This window comes from Curcuma longa, chromosome 20 (assembly GCF_044706935.1).
Source record: "Curcuma longa cultivar G26 ecotype Majalengka, Jawa Barat chromosome 20, ITB_CL_G26_1.1, whole genome shotgun sequence".
NCBI classification, from domain to species: domain Eukaryota; kingdom Viridiplantae; phylum Streptophyta; class Magnoliopsida; order Zingiberales; family Zingiberaceae; genus Curcuma; species Curcuma longa.
In genome coordinates, this window is record NC_133880.1 from 5,866,550 (window position 1) to 5,885,191 (window position 18,642).

The following is an 18,642-nucleotide window of genomic DNA, read 5'->3' on the forward strand; positions in this document are numbered from 1 at the left end:
GGTGAATATTGATTTTTGGCAATAATTTCAACATTTTGTCAAAAAGGAAAGGTATTAAATGGATAGGAAAAAACACATTAAGTTGAATATTGAATAATATAATGTTTTTTTGTGATCGGAAATGATTGATTTTGATTGTAATGGACAAACAAATTTGATCAAATTTCCAAGGAATCTAAGGGGAAAAAAGGTGATGGAATCAAAGTCAATCAAAGAATTTGTAGTCCTTCTAATAATTTTTTATATTAAAATATTTTTCAACCCCTAAATCGATCCAAAGTCAATGCTACCAGAAATTGTTCACGAATTGCACATGATTTGAATCGTACTTATGCATTGAATTGGCTACTAGTGACAAAAATGGATTCGATCTGTCAATTTAATTTAAATCGATTTAAAAAGTATTAGAATGGGTTAGAATTTTCGAGTTTAGGTCGAATTAGAATTGGAATTTTTTGGGTTGAATGGAGTTCAAATCGGGTTAAGTTGACCTAAATTTAAAATTTATAGGTTGTTTTGAATTAAATTAAATGTTATTTTAAAATTTAAGATATTTTAGGATAATATTAGTATAATAACAATGAAGTATTAAAATCAAAATAAAGAATTATTAAAGAAAATAATAAAAAATAATTTTTTAAAAGTTATTTGAGTTATTCGGGTAATTGGATTATATGACTTCCGGTTTAGCATTTTCGAATTGAATTCAAATTCGAATTGGATTCTAATTGAGATTTTTTAATATTATTTTTATTTCGATCAGAACCATCCAATCTGATCTATCCAATTTGACACCCTTAGGACTAAACATGTGCCACTCCTCTTTAACAAAAAATGAAATTCGTTACCCCAACGGTCCCACACGGTTGGCTCCATGACCATCTGTGAGAAGGTAAATCGAGAAGCTGCAGTTAGCCGCAACGGAGGAGAACATTATCTTGGCTTTCCCGAGATTCGATCCTTGCCTATTTCACAACTTTACTTCATCGTAACCAACTCAACTATGCTCCGGAGGTCTATGCTGTTGGTTCGGATGGACTAGCTAGAGGGGGGTGAATAGACGGTTTAATCAAAGTCGCAGAATAGATACTCCTTTAAAAAAAAACTTGGTTGCAACTCGGTCGTTGCTTCCAAGGCAATTGGCGCTCAAACAAAACTCCTTTAGGCGGAGAAGCCTTTACACTTGTAGCACAGAGACTTAGAGAGAAAGAATACAAAGCAATTGATGATCTAACTCTAAAACTCTAAGTCTATTTATAGCCCAAGAGAATAGATCTAGATCGTTGATCATAGATGAACTTTCTCTTGGTCGTTGATTCGTTGATGCGATCCTAACCATTGATCAGAGATAGACTTGATCGTAGCCGTTGAGTAAATAAAGATAAACTTTATCTTTAATAAAAGATAAAGAGAATTATCTTTAATAAAAAATAAGTATTTATCTTTTACATGATAAAAGATAAATCTTATTATTTTTTTCTTTTTCTTTTGCAACCGCCACGTCCAAATGGTCCAAGTCTTAAGTCTTCTTCTCTGGTCAAAGTCAATGACCAAAGTCAAAGTCAACAATTTTGACATTTGTTGACTTTTTGTGAAATCTTCGATTGGGTGATTTCTGGCCAACCGGAGTTAGGCTCACCCGAACCCGACTCCGGCCTTTTGTCCCTCGAGCGTGCTTCCTCCCGGATTCTCGTCCCTTGGACTTTGCACACGTCCTTCTCGCTCCACCGGCGTACTCTTCCGTAGCTTCCGCGTCTCTCGGATTACACCGAGCCCGTCGGCTCACTTCCCCATGCAACCCTTCTCGTCCGTTACGTCTTACGCTCGACTTCCTCCGTACCTAAGTTCCTGCACACTTAGCAAAGGGATTAGAATAACACAGGACCTAACTTAAACTAGTTGATCACATCAAAACTAACCGGGACACCAACATATGCCACTCCTCAAGTTGTACTATCCCAGCCTAATTAGGATTTTAACGAGTCACCCCATGAACAGATACATCAATAGTCATAGAAGATCTTACCTTTTTATCGCCTTTATCTACCTACCAATTCAATTAGTTAAAAATAATTGAATCGATTGGTCTTAATTTAATTTTTAAAATAATGATTCAAACACTGATTTAAAAATGGAGGGATGATATGTGTTTAATTTAATTCCATATCGATTTGGATTTAGAAGAAATTGAGAAAAAATAATTTAATTTTGCATTTTAATTAAATCTTTGTTTGAACTGTTTGGAGCCGGAATAAGCATCCCCCATCCCTCTTGTTATAATTTTGTCTTCTCCTAATAAATCCTTAAGAATTAATAAAAAAAAATTATATAATTAATTCATTAAAGACGTACCTTGATTCAGAATTTTTTAAAAAGCGCCCTGTATATTTATATTTTTCAAAGATACATTCCTTTTTCAAAATATCCTTTTTAATATATATATATATATAAGAAATGTGTCTTAAACTATGATAATTCTGAAATTCACGTGCAGCTCTTTGGGAAAATGCCGTTGGAAGATCCCCGCCTTTTCCGGACGAATCAACGGCCGTGATTCAACGACACGGGCCTTATAGTCCGCTTAGAAGTCATTTACTCACCGACCTCCTCTTCAATTTAATTGTTGTTTATTTTATATAAATATTTAAATCACCGTTATTTTTTCTCACTGTTAATTCTCCTTTGCCCCTTGAATTACCTAGTTTCTCACTTCAGTCCCTAGATTTTCCCCTTTCCCGCTCTCTTTAACAAATTGAAGTTTCAAAATACCTTGTATATTTTGATATATAAATAGTAAAAATTAAAAAGGAATCCTTATTTTTATATTTTTTGGGTCAATATTAAAACAAATATTTAAAAAACACTTCATTCTAATTTATCATTTATAAAATATCTTTGATCTAATATTATTATAATAATTTTAATCAAAATTATTACAAATAAAATAATTATGATTAAAATTATTTAAATATAATTATAGTAGTTTTGCTAAAATTAATATATGCGCATAAAAAATTTTGATTAAAATATTTCTAATAATTTTGGTTAAAACTTTTTAATGTTGTTAAATTATTTTTTTAATATATGATTCTTATTTGACGATAATAAAAATAAAAGGAAAAAGATAATTTTGTACCAAATATGAGAAAATATAAAATTAAAGGACGAAAATATAATGCAGGCACAATCTTCTGCGGTTCTACCGCCTCCTCATTATTTCAAAGTCAACTCTCCACCACGTGGCTCCACTGCTTTGCGGGACCCGCAAGCCCCCAACTGTGGTAGGCGGGTCGCGTTTCTTCGCGTCTCGTTGTATATTAGAATAAGTTTATAACAGGGCCCGATCCCTGACCTTCCCAGCAATTTCACGCATAGGGTGTTTGTATACGAACCAACAAATCGCCATCGAAAGAGATCTCAACGGTTGATACTCTTCTCCACATAGGAAAGGCATATGCGGGATATTGTACCTATGTATCGAAATAGTGTGGTCATGGCGACCGCGAGGGTAGACTAGGTGGACTATAAAAGGGCAGCGTTTTGGGATCGCCTGCACTGGAGCAGCTCGTCCACTTCGTCTTCGAGATCGAGAGAGATAGAGAAGGGGAGTGGGAAATCAGGAGGGTGATGGTTGCTTCCTCATCGCTTTAGGGCTTTGGTTTCCTTCTCTTGTGATTCTCTCGGCCTAGGGATCCTTCGAATCGGTGGAAAGATGGCCGGAGACGACAAGGAGATTAGCTTGGATGCGATCAAGAACGAAACGGTCGATCTGGTGAGTGATCGGATCTTGTATCTTCGACTTGCGCGATTATCTGTTGGCTTCCGTGGTATCGTGTTGACATGTGATCAGATCGTTAATAAATCGGAGATCCAGTTGGGTCCGCCGGGATCAATCAGCTTACTGTTTAAGTTTTTGTGACAGATCTGGAGTTTTATTAGGGATTTCTTGCTTGGTTTCTATTGTTTTTTTCCAGTTTTTATGTTCAAACATGATATGAAGTTTGTCTATTCGATGTCGTATGGATCGAGATTTGTAGATTTTGTCCCGTGTTTGTGAGCTGTGTGGGAAATTTGTGTTTTTAAAATAAGAAATTCTTCCTCTGTTATTGGAAGATTAGTTTTATGTATACAGATACTAAACGGAATATCAAAAGAAAAATTAAAGAGATGATTATTGGAAAGTTGATTTCTGAAGCTATTTTTCTTTCTTAAGAAACATGATGAATTAAAAAAGGGTGTGATTTATTTATTTATTTATTATTCTTTAGCGTTTACGTTTATTTTTTCCCAAAGCATCCATACCCCAAAAAAGGGGTGAAAATCGCATCGAAAATGTATAGCTTTATTTGTCATCTATAATTAAGTTAATGCTTCTGATCCTGCTGACGTTACAAATTCCACGAACGGCTTGTGGTTGTTCTATAGATGGAAAGCAACCTTTCTGTTTTTTTACACTGGTACTATTTTTTATTTGAATAAATTTCAGTTTTAGATGGTGACTTGTGATTTATAAGTATATGTTTGTAAAATTAACAAACAGTTTAAGTGTTTAACAGTCTTTTTACGTGTTTTCATCTCGAAAACACATTCTTGTGCTACCACTGCACTATGGATCTAGTTGATCTTAACTTGCGTTACTCTCGTCTTTATCTGACGACGTGCTAAAAATAGAAACTTTTTGGTTAGTTAATAATTAATGTTCTTGTATGATCTCAGGAACGAATTCCAATCGAGGAAGTATTTGAGCAGCTGAAATGTTCGAGGGAAGGTCTTTCAGCTCAGGAAGGAGCCAATCGCCTCCAGATCTTTGGTCCCAACAAACTGGAAGAGAAAAAGGTAAAAACTTTTAATTGTCAGCTACACTGAATTTTGTTTTTAATTTCTTTTGGAAAGTATGTACATGCTGTGAACTTAATTTTGTTTAATTCTCAATGTGTAGGAGAGCAAAATCCTCAAATTTCTGGGTTTCATGTGGAATCCCCTCTCCTGGGTAATGGAAATGGCTGCTATCATGGCCATCGCCTTGGCCAACGGTGGCGGGAAACCTCCGGACTGGCAGGACTTTGTCGGCATCGTAGCGTTGCTCGTCATCAACTCCACCATCAGCTTCATCGAAGAAAACAACGCTGGCAACGCCGCAGCAGCCCTGATGGCTGGCCTTGCACCAAAAACAAAGGTATAATTCAGTTCTAAGCTTTTGAGTTTAATCAGTTGGATGAATCTTAATTTGCTATCATGTCCTTTGCAAGATTGAACCAGTTGTGATAACTAGTCATGAGGATACTAATTTTGACGAATAATTTGCCATCGGCAGGTGCTCAGAGATGGCCAGTGGAGCGAGCAGGAAGCTGCAATTCTGGTTCCTGGCGACATCATCAGCATTAAACTTGGTGATATTGTCCCTGCCGATGCTCGCCTTCTTGAGGGGGACCCTTTGAAGATTGACCAATCTGCCTTGACCGGAGAGTCCCTCCCCGTCACCAAGAATCCCGGCGACGAGGTCTTCTCCGGGTCAACTTGCAAACAAGGTGAAATCGAAGCCGTCGTCATTGCCACTGGCGTCCACACCTTCTTCGGCAAGGCTGCCCACCTCGTCGACAGCACCAACCAAGTTGGCCATTTCCAGAAGGTCCTCACGGCCATCGGCAACTTCTGCATCTGCTCCATTGCCGTCGGAATGATCGTGGAGATAATTGTCATGTATCCAATCCAGAACAGACGATACAGAGACGGCATCGACAACCTGTTGGTCCTCTTGATCGGAGGCATTCCCATTGCCATGCCCACTGTTTTGTCGGTCACCATGGCCATTGGTTCTCACAGGCTCTCCCAGCAAGGAGCCATCACGAAGAGGATGACCGCAATAGAGGAGATGGCCGGCATGGATGTCCTCTGCAGTGACAAAACCGGCACGCTCACTCTCAACAAGCTCAGCGTCGACAAGAACCTCATTGAGGTCTTTGCAAAGGGCGTGGATAAGGAACACGTCGTCTTGTTGGCCGCAAGAGCCTCGAGGACTGAGAACCAAGATGCTATTGATGCTGCCATGGTTGGAATGCTTGCAGACCCAAAGGAGGTACATACCTCATAATTTACTAAAATATCACTTCAACATGCTCACAATGATGCAGTTAGATTTCACTAATCCTTTCAACTTTGGAGTACAGGCTAGGGCAGGTATAAGGGAAGTGCATTTTCTTCCTTTTAACCCTGTCGACAAAAGAACTGCTCTTACCTACATTGATGCCGAGGGCCATTGGCATAGGGTGAGCAAAGGTGCTCCAGAGCAGGTATTTTCATCCCCTGTTTTCTTCTTTCAAATTTTCGAAGAACATTTGCACTATCAGATTTTAATTCCTCCCTCGGTGTTAGATGTTGAACCTCTGCAACTGCAAGGAAGATGTCAGGCGCAGGGTTCACACTGTAATCGACAAGTATGCCGAACGCGGGCTACGCTCACTAGCAGTTGCCAGACAGGTCTAGTTTCTCATTCAGATGGTGAAACCGAAACAACTACTTCATTCAATCTCTCTTGTTCTCAAGACATATATATGTGTTTGCTTTGAACAGGAAGTGCCAGAGAAGTCGAAGGAGAGTCCTGGTGGCCCATGGCAATTTGTTGGCTTGCTGCCTTTGTTTGATCCTCCAAGGCATGACAGTGCCGAAACCATACGCAGAGCCCTTAATCTTGGTGTTAATGTGAAGATGATTACTGGTACTGTATTCTTTATTCTCCCTATTTTTTCTTGCTTTGGTACAATGAGTTTTTCTAAACTAGCTATGCCCTCGCAGGGGATCAACTTGCTATAGCGAAGGAAACAGGTCGCAGGCTTGGAATGGGAACCAATATGTATCCTTCCTCTTCGCTGCTAGGCCAGAATAAGGATGCATCAATAGCTGCACTTCCGGTAGATGAACTGATAGAGAAGGCTGATGGGTTCGCAGGAGTATTTCCAGGTCTGCTTCAATTGATCCCCATCTCCTTATGCTTATATGTACAATCACTACGGAGCAAGATACTGATCTAACCTCCCTTCTTAGAACACAAGTACGAAATTGTGAAGAAGTTGCAAGAAAAGAAACATATTTGCGGAATGACTGGCGATGGAGTTAACGATGCGCCTGCATTGAAGAAGGCTGATATTGGAATTGCGGTCGCGGATGCTACAGATGCCGCGAGGAGTGCTTCAGACATCGTCCTCACTGAGCCAGGGCTAAGTGTCATCATCAGTGCTGTGCTTACAAGTCGAGCTATTTTTCAGAGAATGAAGAACTACACGGTAGCTGACAATCATTAACATTCTATTTCAGTTCTTATTTTGATTGCTATATCATCAGCTTAACTTTCTGATCATGTTACTGTAGATATATGCTGTCTCCATAACCATTCGTATTGTGGTAAGCCATTTGCTGAAACTATGCCTGAACCTATCCTTGTGTGTTTCATTGTTTCTCATCCCTTATCTAATCCTGCAGTTGGGATTTATGCTTATTGCACTGATATGGAAATTCGACTTCTCACCTTTCATGGTTTTGATTATTGCCATTCTAAATGATGGTCAGTGCAAATAATCCTTTGTTTCAGTCAACATTCAATGATATGTTATAATCATTTTTTCCTATTGCAATTTTTGTAATTATAGGCACTATAATGACGATCTCCAAGGACAGAGTAAAGCCGTCTCCGATGCCTGACAGTTGGAAGTTGCAAGAGATTTTCGCTACTGGCATTGTGCTTGGTGGTTACTTAGCCTTGATGACTGTTATTTTCTTCTGGGCCATGAAAGAAACAGACTTCTTCTCAGTAAGATCATGACATTGCAATCTGATATTTTGTTCCTAGTTACATGTATTATTTTGATTGTCACCACAATTGAGGTATTGAGTTTCAATTCTGATGATATGTTTCAGGATAAATTTAATGTCAGATCTTTGAGGGATAGCGACCGCGAGATGATGTCTGCTTTATACCTTCAAGTCAGCATCGTTAGCCAGGCTCTTATTTTTGTTACTCGATCACGCAGCTGGTGTTTTGTCGAACGCCCTGGTCTTCTCCTAGTCGGTGCCTTCTTAATTGCTCAGCTTGTAAGTTCTTCCCCTTGTGCAAACTTTTGTCCTCTCTTCACCTTTAGCTAGTGATATCTTGACCTCTTCTATAATGTTTATAAGAAACACTTTGGTCTTTGATAGATTGCGACTCTCATTGCTGTTTATGCAAACTGGGGCTTTGCCCGAATAGAAGGCATAGGGTGGGGATGGGCTGGTGTTATCTGGCTGTACAGTATTGTTTTCTTCTTCCCTCTCGACTTGTTCAAATTTGCCATCCGATACATTCTCAGTGGAAAGGCTTGGGACAACCTACTCGAGAATAAGGTAGAACTACCAATCCTCAGCTTAGCAGATCCCATGATCTACTTATTCATCTCATTGATCTTGTTTTTTACTAATCTGATTGCAGACTGCCTTCACTACAAAGAAGGATTTCGGAAAGGAAGAAAGGGAAGCTCAATGGGCAATGGCACAAAGAACCCTACATGGACTTCAACCTCCTGAAACTAGCAATCTATTCCCTGAGAAAAGCAGCTACAGGGAGCTTTCTGAGATCGCTGAGAAAGCCAAAAGGCGAGCAGAAATTGCAAGGTATTTGCATTCTCTGTGTATATATATATATATATATAAGACGAGAAAAAAAAAAGACAGTAACTGCTCTGAAATATTCAGAAGACAAACACTTAAATTTCTCCAACTATACAAATTGAAATAAATATGATGGAAATGAATGCAAATGTTTAGGCTCATTGTAGATACAGCAAAAGATTTGAAATGTTGAAGCATCTAAAATCATAATCTTTTGCAGGCTTCGCGAGCTGAATACTCTCAAGGGACATGTCGAATCAGTGTTCAAGCTCAAAGGACTAGACATTGACAACATCCAGCAGCATTATACAGTTTAGTGTGATTGACCTTGCTGAACTAAACAATACACCATGAACTGGCAGCAGCAGGCAACCCTAATTGCAGGTGCAAAGAAGAAGAAGCTTTTTTTTCTGTTTAGTTTTTTTTTCAGTTAGTTTTGTGTCTTCGAGGCCTGCATAATACCATGGTCATCAACTCTACTTGTTTTATTTATCAAACCCGCTCCATCTCATGAGAGCCAGGGTACATGGCCTTAATTAGGAGGATACATATATAAATCAAATAATAGAAATGCTGGCTTCTTCACTGTTTCATCTACCTCTCCATTTGTTTCATGGCTGTATATAGCTAGGTTTTCTATATGGCTGATAATTCAAGTCCTTGCTTTTGAGTGCAATGATGATAATTAATAACTAGGGTTCCAATTAAGTTTTCCTAACCAAATTCGAAACATCCAATGCCAATTTAACTTCTCACCTGATCCATCATTCATCAGTCCTAGATGTCTGAACATTTTTTGTACCAACTTTTCTATGATAATAATCATTCAAAATACTGTCTCAGTATATCCAATGTTTCAGATGAAACAAGCACAAGATGCCATAATGCTTCAATTAATTCTTGTTTAGGGTGAAGTAGATAATGAAGAATTCCACTTCTTGAAACATGTATCCAATCACATATTAGGCAGTCTTATAGTACCACTAACATACCAAACTTATGTAAAGATGTTCAGTGTGAACCATTCAAGGAGCACCTTTTGAGTTGATACCAAGAAGAGTCAGAAGCCTCCCGTTTTCATATGCTTCTATGGTATCTGTAATGCATGTAAACCAAGATTAATAAGATTAATTTCGATAATTTTCTGGAAAGAAGAAGAATTCAAATGTTGGTTGCTGGTACCATCACATCCACCCAAATGTTCTCCATGAATAAACACTTGAGGGACTGTATTCCTCCCTACTAGCTGAGACAATGCATCTTGAATGTCTGGTCCGTCATCTACATCAAAATAAAGGAAAAGAACAAACTGATAAACAACTCAATGCTGGTGAAAATAAGTCATGAATATCGACAAGGCCTCCCCAATTAAGAGTCGTGCATCTTCAGTTTGAGTGTAGATTTCATAAAGCATATTAATATCTTTATAAAGCAAGATGACGCATAACGCTATATTGGACGCAATTAAACCATATTAATATCTTTATAAACTATTCATATGCACTATTTGCTTCTTTTATATTTATTAATATATTGACAAAGGCTACAACACCACAAAAATATTGAGCATCACAATGACAAAAGTCATGGGACGCAACAAGAATATAGTGGAGACACATAGAGCAATACATACTTCAAGAAATTTGTCATATAAATCGATTGTAATGAAAGTTTGACATATAAGTTGAATGTGGGTGAGTTATTACCCATTTTGTATGCATCATTTGATTGACACAAATAATTCCACTTGAGCATGAAACGCTCAAACAAATTGCCTAGCCCGACTAGAGAATAGATGATAAAAGCACTCCTTTTTTTTTCATGATTTTGGTGTTTCGGGAATCTATAACAGGAACTCTAACACTCAGTGAACAGTTCAATTAACAAACCTCTATCATCCAGCTCCAAAACATAAGGTTCTTGTTTCAGTTCTTTAAAAACATCTTTTGCAGTCCCACAATATCTGCCAACCAGCGACAGCTATAAGGATTTCTAATGCATGTAGTACAAAAGAAGTTTTCTATGTACAATAAGAATCAATCTGTGTTTCATGAAGAAACACATGAGTAAATGGCACAATGGACTCTTAGGTAAACCGACACATAAATTTAACATTGCCAATGCACATATAGTGGACAAAGTGTCTATGCTTCATGGTGTAAATAAAAGCATTAGGCATAATTAACTCTTAGTTAAACTTCGCACATACAAATTTATCATTGCCATTGCACATATAGTAGACAAAGTTGTCTATGTACACGAAAAATCAATGGAGTGCCTCCTGGAGCAAAGAAAACCATTAGTAAATGTCAATTGAGTCTAAATCAAACTGGCCCATACAAATTCATTCTGCCAACAAAGTTGTCTACGTACATGGAAAAGAATGATTGATGGAGTAAAGAAAACCATTCATAGGACTCTTAGCTAAACTTTCGCATAAATTGATCACTGTTGATCTGCATATAGTAGAGAAAGGTTGTCTATGCATATGAAAAAATTTATCGAGTGCTTCATGTAATAAAAGACCATTTTGGAACTAGTACAATTGACTCTTAGTTAACTGGAAGACACAAACTGACCACTAGTCTATGCATATAAAAAAATTTATCAAGTGCTTCATGTAGTGAAGAAACCCATTCCTAATGGCACAATTGACTCTTAGTTAACTAGAAAACAAAAACTGACCATTGTCGATCCACATATAGTAGAAAATGATTGCCTATGTATATAAAAAATCTATCAAGCGCTTCATGCAGTAAACCATTCGTAAATGGCACAATTGACTCTTAGTTAACTAGAACACACAAATTGACCATTATCGATCCATATATAGTAAAAAATTAGTGTCTACATATATAAAATAAATCTACCAAGTGCTTCATGTAGTAAAGAAAACTATTTGTAAATGGCACAATTGACTCTTAGTTAACTAGAACACATAAATTGATCACTGTGGATCCACATATAATAGAAAAATATTGTTCACGAATATGAACAAAATCTATCAAGTGCTTCATGTAGTAAAGAAAATCATTCGTAAATGGCGCAATTGACTCTTAGTTAACTAGAACACACAAGTTGACCACTGCCAATCAACATATAATAGGAAAATGTTGTCTATGCATATGAAAAAAAAATCTATCGAGCTCTTCGTGCAGTTAAGAAAACCATTCATAAGTGGCATAATTGACTCTTAGTTAACTAGAACACACAAATTTGACTAGTGTCAATCCACATACAGTAGAAAAAAGTTTTCCAAGTATATGAAAAATCTATCTAGTGATTAATTACAAACTTTTGAAACTGGATGAGAAATCTAAACCAAAGCAATGTGATATGAGAAAGAATTAATAGTTCATCACAAGGCACATTATCAAATAGCTTCCAACCAAGTTCCAGAAGAAAAACGAGCAATTTTGTCAAACCCACATATGAATCAGAATTGCAAACAAGTACTAGAAGAACTCCTACGATCATGAACATGGTTCTGAGCTAAAACTTCTAAAGAAAGTGACAGAACCCTAAAAATCTCTTCTTTTTTCGGAGAATTCACCAACACAGATTCGCAGGAAGAACAGAGAAAAAGTGAAGAAAATCCAGATTTAAACCAGCAGGAACAAACACAAGATCACAATTTCTCGCGATCAACAAGCAGATCAATATTTAAAAAAAAAAAGCTCAATACGTCAACACTACGAAGAAGCAATCTCATTGGATCCTTACGAAAAATCCAACACAAAGGGAAATGAGAGGTCGAAGAGAGAGAGAGAGAAAGAGATATCCGTGTTACGGGCAATAGGTCTTGGAAAAGATGACGATGTCGTGGGAGGACACGGTTTGCTTCACCAAATCGGAGGCGGAGGCGAAGGCGGAGGAGGCGCGAGGAGGTAACCACCTCGAGCACGTCAGCCGCGGCCGCCACAGACAGTAGACTCCGGCGACCACCGCCATCAACCCGGTCAAGCTCGATCGGCCCGCGAATGAGGACACGCGGAAGGGGGAAAATGAGGAGGAGGCGAGCGTGGGACGTCGGATCGAAGGAATCGGACCCAAAGGGCCCATATAGTGTAAGGCCCAACCCATATCACTGTGACATTCCTGGAATAATCTAATGGTTCATATTCACCCGTGAAGCTCTCCTCCACCTTCAGCCGTCCGATGGGTCCATGGCGCCTCCGCAAACCCTAGCGCCGAACCAGAAAGCTCCCTATAAAGGGCCTCGATGGCCACCTTCAACGCCGCTTCGCAGCCTCATAGCCTTCGTCACCGGAGAGATCCCGAAGGTAAGCCTCCCTTTTCCGGTGTCTGTTTCGTCCAGCGATCTCAATTCACTGTTAAAGTTTCGGCGTTGATTATTACGACGTGTGGTTTCGCCAGAGCGAGGAGGATGTCGACAGAGGAGGCGAAAAAGGTGATACCGGAGTCGGTTTTGAAGAAGAGAAAGAGGGAGGAACAGTGGGCGCTGGCCAAGAAGCAGGAGCTCGTCGCGAAGAAGAAGAAGGCTCGGGAGAACCGGAAGTTGATCTTTGCTAGAGCTCAGCAGTACGCCAAGGAATATGAAACCCAGGTGATTGATGTGTGCTATTCTCTATCTTTGATGTTAAGATCAGATTCTTATCTCGGGTGTTCTTTGTTCGGTAGGAGAAGGACCTGATCCGCTTGAAGAGAGAGGCCAGGATGAAGGGAGGATTCTACGTCAGCCCTGAGCCGAAGCTTCTGTTCATCATCCGCATTCGAGGGTACGCCATTTCGTAGTCTGAGCATTTTTGTGCAATAAGAAGGATTACTCTAGAATTTAGGAGTTAACATTGTCAATTGTCTGTTTTCAATTGATGTCAAAAGTATAAATGCGATGCACCCTAAGACCCGCAAGATCTTGCAGCTTCTTCGTCTGAGACAGGTACGATCATGATAAAACTTGATCCATATAGTTGATTGTAAGTCCATGTGTTTATGCTTGAACTGTTGTAGATATTCAATGGTGTGTTTTTGAAAGTCAACAAGGCTACAATTAACATGCTGCGAAGAGTTGAGCCTTATGTGACATATGGGTATGGAATATTTTTGCTTCTCGATTTTTGAAGCTATTATTTTCTTATTTATCGTAGTTCTGAATGTTCAATTGTTGTGTTGATTTGTATTTTAATGGTTTAGGTATCCCAATTTGAAGAGTGTGAGGGAGCTGATCTACAAGAGAGGGTATGGGAAGCTGAACAAGCAGAGAATTCCTTTGACAGACAATTCAGTGATCGAGAAGGTATGTCATCCAATAATGATAATCTAAGTTTGTTTCATGTTTTCTGACTTAGTTTCTTGTTTTAATTATTGTAACTGATGTGATTTGAGAGATTTAAGTATTACTAGTGTTATAATCTTTCATAGAGTCCAAACAATGGACAGATGTTGATAATGATGGAGATTCTTGGCTCGTAGGGCTTGGGGAAATGTAGCATCTTATGCATTGAAGATCTTGTCCATGAGATCATGACTGTCGGACCGCACTTCAGGCAGGCCAACAACTTCTTGTGGCCTTTCAAGTTGAAGGCACCCTTGGGCGGCCTGAAGAAGAAGAGGAACCACTACGTTGAAGGAGGCGATGCAGGAAACCGTGAGGATTACATCAATGAACTCATCAGAAGGATGAACTAGATCTTTTGTGTCATTTAGATCTTTTTCAGTTACATCAGGAAAGGTTTGTTCTACTTGTTATTTTGAATTTTGTGTTGGTGACATTGTTCCCTTAAAACTTTGGATGGATTTACTTTTGCATTATTTATGATTTATGCTACTTTGAAAGTTTTTATGTCGAGATGCTTGTTGTGCTAAATTGGTGATCTTGAGGTAGGATCCATGCTCTCGTCTAGCTTGTGTCCATTGAACTATCCAATTTTGCCATGATTGGTTGCCTTTTGAAGTGGAGTGTTCCTTGCGCTTGGCTGGCTAGTGTCTTCTTGAGGTTGGATTCTTGCCCTCGTTGAACTTGTGTTCCTATTGAACTGTCTAATTTTGCCATGATCAGTGCTGATTTGAGAGTGTTTTTTGGTATTAAGTAGAGATGGATGTTTCAGTATATGGTTGAAACTCTGCTAGAATTATTAGGAAATGTGTATAAAAGTGATAAACCGTATACATCAAGTTTACACATGTCAGGCAATTCTCTCAAGGAAACATCAAGCTTCGTTGTGATTGCCATTGCTACTACTTTGATCTGCACAAAGATTCTGGCCATATCTATGGTCAAGAGCTTTTGCTGAGAATCCTTCATTGAATTTATGTTATCAACAGCTTCTTGATTCTTCATTTACCTGTACAAATGAAAAAAAAAAAAAGGTAAAGCAATGTTTATCTGACAGTTTCAGAGTCTAGTCTCATCATGTTAGAAATATATGCAACAGAGAACAATGAGTTTGATGGTGAGAGTAGATTTCTAGGCATTTGGCCTCAGTTTTGACTACCTATAAATTTTCTTTTGCATAGGTTTCTTCGAGTTTAATGCAGGAACAGTTTAATGCATTAAACTGTCTATGATGCAAGAATTATTTTTTGTTTTATATATCATCGAGCATTCAACTAATATGTGATTCTCAGGCCAAAATTGACTATTCGACGTCAGGTGAATGAAATAACTGATCATGTTTGATCCGTGTACTGATTTAAAATCCAACATTTTTAGTCTAGAAAACCTTACGCGAGGAGAATCATGCTATCCAACGTGTTATTTTTATTCTCCTATTCAGTTTCATTAAATTTGGTTGAAAAAAATTACTTTAAATAAAAAATTATAAAATCTTATAGTTATAATTATAAGGTATCATAAAATAATTATTTTATAATTATTCTTTTCTAATCTTCATATTTTAAATTTTTTATTTATTAAAAATATATCTTTCTCTATCTATATAATAAAGATTATCATCATATTATCCATTTTTAAAAACTAATTTAATATTACTGCAATAATAATAACTTTTTGAAAATAAATCTCAATCGATAATTCACTTAATCAAATGTAAATTGAATACAAAATCAAATATCTAATAAATTAAATATCTAAATTTTTTAATCAAGAGAATTTGAAATTACATTTTCGAAGCTTATGTCTAGAGATCTGTTATATTTGTTTGTTCTGACATCGTAGAAAACTACATGTCTCATTGTTCTCTTTGATAGAGTGGTAAGATCAAATACATGCCCAGATATCTTTCCATCACGGTCTTCTTTTTTTTTTTTTTTTTTTTTTTATGATGAACACTACTCTCCTCTATCACACCTAACTTTAGAATACAAAATTATTTTTTTTAATCTCGGTCCATCAACCATGTGGCATGTGGGCAAATAAGTACTGTCGACCTCTAAAATTATAACTAATTAATTTTTTTATTTTATCTTAATCTCTTTATGTCCTACTTAATAGGACACAAAAAAATCAATATAAGATATGGTTATATTTAGCAGAGAAGGTGACGATGACCCAGTAGGATTTTATTTCCCAAGAATCGACTCATGAATACATAATGATGTTGCTAGTTCTCTTTAGGCAAGGGAGCAGTGGTGCCTTTTGGAAATTAATAGGGGTAGGCTGTAGGAATCTAAGTTAGGTCATTAACGGTTGAAAGCGTAGAGTTAGAGTGTGAGTTCTTTTATGTGGCAAAAGGTCATACGATGAGGGTATGATAATACTATTTTATCAGAATTCTACCGTTATTTACTGTGGCAATTCTACTAAGTGATGACTTTGCAAGTGAAATAAATGCATGACAATGTTGGCAATGGCGGAGCCAGAAAATTTATAACCTCCCGGCTAATTCCGATCCAATCGAAAGTCCTTGGACTATCCTCTTCTTTTACCTCTATTTTTTATTATTTTCTATAGTAAATTTCTTTTTTAAGCCCGTCAGACCCCGGGCTAAAGCCCGGGTAGGACAAAGCTTGGCTCCGCCGTTGAATGTTGGTATTAAAATTTCAATTTTAATAGAGATGAATAAAGGTCGACTTTGAATTGAATATGTATAAGTTATATTTTAAATTTATTTAATAAGTGAATTAGAAGGAAAGACTATCTATTTTCAAAATCAATTGGAAGATGAATGAGATAACTAACGAAAATTGATCCAACTTATTATTTCCAAACATTTTGGTCTAGAACACCTTAGGCTTAATCCATTGTGTGTTTTTCTTATTCATTTTCATTGAATTTGGATGCAAAACAAAAGTTGCTCCAACTACAATACACATAATCCTTCATGGACTACGTGGTGCAGTGATAAAACACTTAACTTTCATGTTAATGTTGAGTACGTCAACCACATACGAATACACCTCTACTTCTTCTATCCTTGTATTCACTTTTATCCACACTATTGATGTTTGTACCCTCATTACATGTTGTTGCTCTTATCCTTGTCACTTTCTTCATTGCTAGCTACTCTTGTGTTGTGTTGTTGTTGTTATCATCCTCATCCTTGTTGCTCTCTCATTGTTGTTTTTGTGGGTTGCCAAACCTCTCATTGTTAGTTGAGAATAGTCGTTGTTGGAGTCCTTTATGCTGTGTTTACTCCAAAGAGCGGATGGATGAAGAATAAAAAGGAATCAATGGTGGAAAACTATCCTAGGGAAGAGGAAGGCGAAGAAAAATAGATAAAGGAAAAAATAAATAAACGATGTGAGCAAAGGCGGATCCAGAAATTAGAATTAGGGAGGGTTTGACTTAATATAATAAATTATATATTATTATTATATATAATAATAATAATAAGTCATTTACACCATACTATTCAATAAAGTTGTGTCTTACGAGGTTTTAAAACATAAAATTTATTTATAATAGAATCTACATTTATATCCTTAGTTAAATCTCGTTCAATATAAAGTGTCAAGAAATCTTCAAGAAAATCATCTTCCATTTTATTGTGAAGTGACGTTTTCATATGTTCCATTGCTGAAAAGACTCGCTTAGTACTGGCGGTAGAAACAGATAACGTCAACAGAAGATGAATCAATCTGGTCAACATAATATAAACGTTTGATCGCCCACTTTCAGTCATAGAAATTAAAAAGCAGTCTCTTGGTCTAACGACGGCAACAGGTCGACAGCGACAACAGTAGGCCGGTAGTGGCCACGGCGGCAGCAGGCCAACATTTGTGTCTTATATGGATGAATCCATGAATTAGAGTTCAAGGAGTCTAGTTCATTAAAAATTGCAAATAAACCTAGTTCATAGTCACCAACTTGTTTAAATTCGACCACCATATAGTCTTCCATTGGATGACTTAATTTCCCCTTCACCATATCGGATGCTCTTTCTAATCCATATTTCTGAGAAAATAGGGCATTAGAAAAAAGAAAAACATTTAAGTCACATTTTAGTAACAATTATTTAAATATATTTTTTTAAAAATTTATAAATGATGAAATGTAACCCTTTTATCCCTAAATTCCAAAATTTATTATTTTTTAAATACTCTAATTAATATCAAGGGGCCCTCAATTTTAATCACATGTCATTGTTATTAATAAATAAATACTTTAGGTGGTAATTTGAAAAGGACAGACAAAGATAGTTTAACCTTCGAAAGGGAATACTTTGACAAGTAACTAGAAATATTGAAGGATATTTTTAATATTAATCAAAGCTCAGGAACACATTTAAAAAAACTAATAAATGTTAGGGCCATTTTGAAAACTACCTTTTTGAAAATCAAACCAAAATGTTTGTTCGGTTTAATTTTGATACAAGAATGAGAAAGTATACACATTTTGATTATTCAGAATAATATATAAATTAGTTTAATTTAAATATTTTAAATAGTTTTATTTTGAAATAACCACAACATAATACATTATTATGGCACAATTAATACATAATTAATATAATCCAGATCGAGTTTATGGGCCGGCCGGCCCAAATTATCACTATTGGGCCCGTCGATCAGAATTGATTGGAATATCAATAGACTTCGTCTCTCGCACAAACCTAACTCCGCAAACCCCCTTTTGTCATCCTC

The 18,642-nt window shown here is 37.0% G+C and overlaps 3 protein-coding genes across 3 annotated transcripts; 2 read left to right on the plus strand and 1 right to left on the minus strand.

The window, feature by feature from the left end:
- Nucleotides 1-3,568: 3,568 nt before the first annotated feature.
- Nucleotides 3,569-9,230, plus strand: LOC141813202 (plasma membrane ATPase-like). Its single transcript, XM_074701124.1, has 16 exons — nucleotides 3,569-3,772; nucleotides 4,717-4,836; nucleotides 4,940-5,176; nucleotides 5,315-6,076; nucleotides 6,168-6,290; nucleotides 6,373-6,477; nucleotides 6,571-6,715; nucleotides 6,793-6,957; nucleotides 7,042-7,280; nucleotides 7,366-7,398; nucleotides 7,477-7,558; nucleotides 7,644-7,804; nucleotides 7,912-8,085; nucleotides 8,191-8,373; nucleotides 8,459-8,640; nucleotides 8,858-9,230. Exons 1-16 carry the CDS (start codon nucleotides 3,713-3,715, stop codon nucleotides 8,952-8,954), a joined length of 2,868 nt encoding a protein of 955 aa, XP_074557225.1. The 5' UTR covers nucleotides 3,569-3,712; the 3' UTR covers nucleotides 8,955-9,230.
- Nucleotides 9,231-9,491: 261 nt separating this feature from the next.
- On the minus strand, nucleotides 9,492-12,623 carry LOC141813206 (glutaredoxin-C8-like). Its single transcript, XM_074701129.1, has 4 exons — nucleotides 12,428-12,623; nucleotides 10,527-10,600; nucleotides 9,820-9,918; nucleotides 9,492-9,733 (listed from the first exon to the last, which is right to left on the minus strand). The coding sequence occupies exons 1-4, from the start codon at nucleotides 12,586-12,588 to the stop codon at nucleotides 9,663-9,665; spliced, it is 405 nt and encodes a 134-aa protein (XP_074557230.1). The 5' UTR covers nucleotides 12,589-12,623; the 3' UTR covers nucleotides 9,492-9,662.
- Nucleotides 12,624-12,770: 147 nt separating this feature from the next.
- Nucleotides 12,771-14,464, plus strand: LOC141813205 (large ribosomal subunit protein uL30x-like). Its single transcript, XM_074701128.1, has 7 exons — nucleotides 12,771-12,920; nucleotides 13,015-13,204; nucleotides 13,279-13,376; nucleotides 13,480-13,537; nucleotides 13,609-13,688; nucleotides 13,792-13,894; nucleotides 14,071-14,464. The coding sequence occupies exons 2-7, from the start codon at nucleotides 13,025-13,027 to the stop codon at nucleotides 14,284-14,286; spliced, it is 735 nt and encodes a 244-aa protein (XP_074557229.1). The 5' UTR covers nucleotides 12,771-12,920; nucleotides 13,015-13,024; the 3' UTR covers nucleotides 14,287-14,464.
- Nucleotides 14,465-18,642: the final 4,178 nt, after the last annotated feature.

Excerpts from the sequence above, each read along its gene's own strand:
- LOC141813206 (XM_074701129.1), bottom strand. The coding sequence starts at position 12,588 with ATGGCGGTGGTCGCCGGAGTCTACTGTCTGTGGCGGCCGCGGCTGACG. Across the intron at positions 10,601-12,427 it reads TTTTCCAAGACCTATTGCCC|ATATTGTGGGACTGCAAAAG; the intron begins GTAACACGGATA and ends GCTGGTTGGCAG. Across the intron at positions 9,919-10,526 it reads TTTGGAGCTGGATGATAGAG|ATGACGGACCAGACATTCAA; the intron begins GTTTGTTAATTG and ends ATTTTGATGTAG.
- LOC141813202 (XM_074701124.1), top strand. The coding sequence starts at position 3,713 with ATGGCCGGAGACGACAAGGAGATTAGCTTGGATGCGATCAAGAACGAA. Across the intron at positions 4,837-4,939 it reads ACAAACTGGAAGAGAAAAAG|GAGAGCAAAATCCTCAAATT; the intron begins GTAAAAACTTTT and ends CTCAATGTGTAG. Across the intron at positions 6,958-7,041 it reads GTTCGCAGGAGTATTTCCAG|AACACAAGTACGAAATTGTG; the intron begins GTCTGCTTCAAT and ends CTCCCTTCTTAG.
- LOC141813205 (XM_074701128.1), top strand. The coding sequence starts at position 13,025 with ATGTCGACAGAGGAGGCGAAAAAGGTGATACCGGAGTCGGTTTTGAAG. Across the intron at positions 13,377-13,479 it reads TTCATCATCCGCATTCGAGG|TATAAATGCGATGCACCCTA; the intron begins GTACGCCATTTC and ends TGATGTCAAAAG. Across the intron at positions 13,538-13,608 it reads AGCTTCTTCGTCTGAGACAG|ATATTCAATGGTGTGTTTTT; the intron begins GTACGATCATGA and ends GAACTGTTGTAG.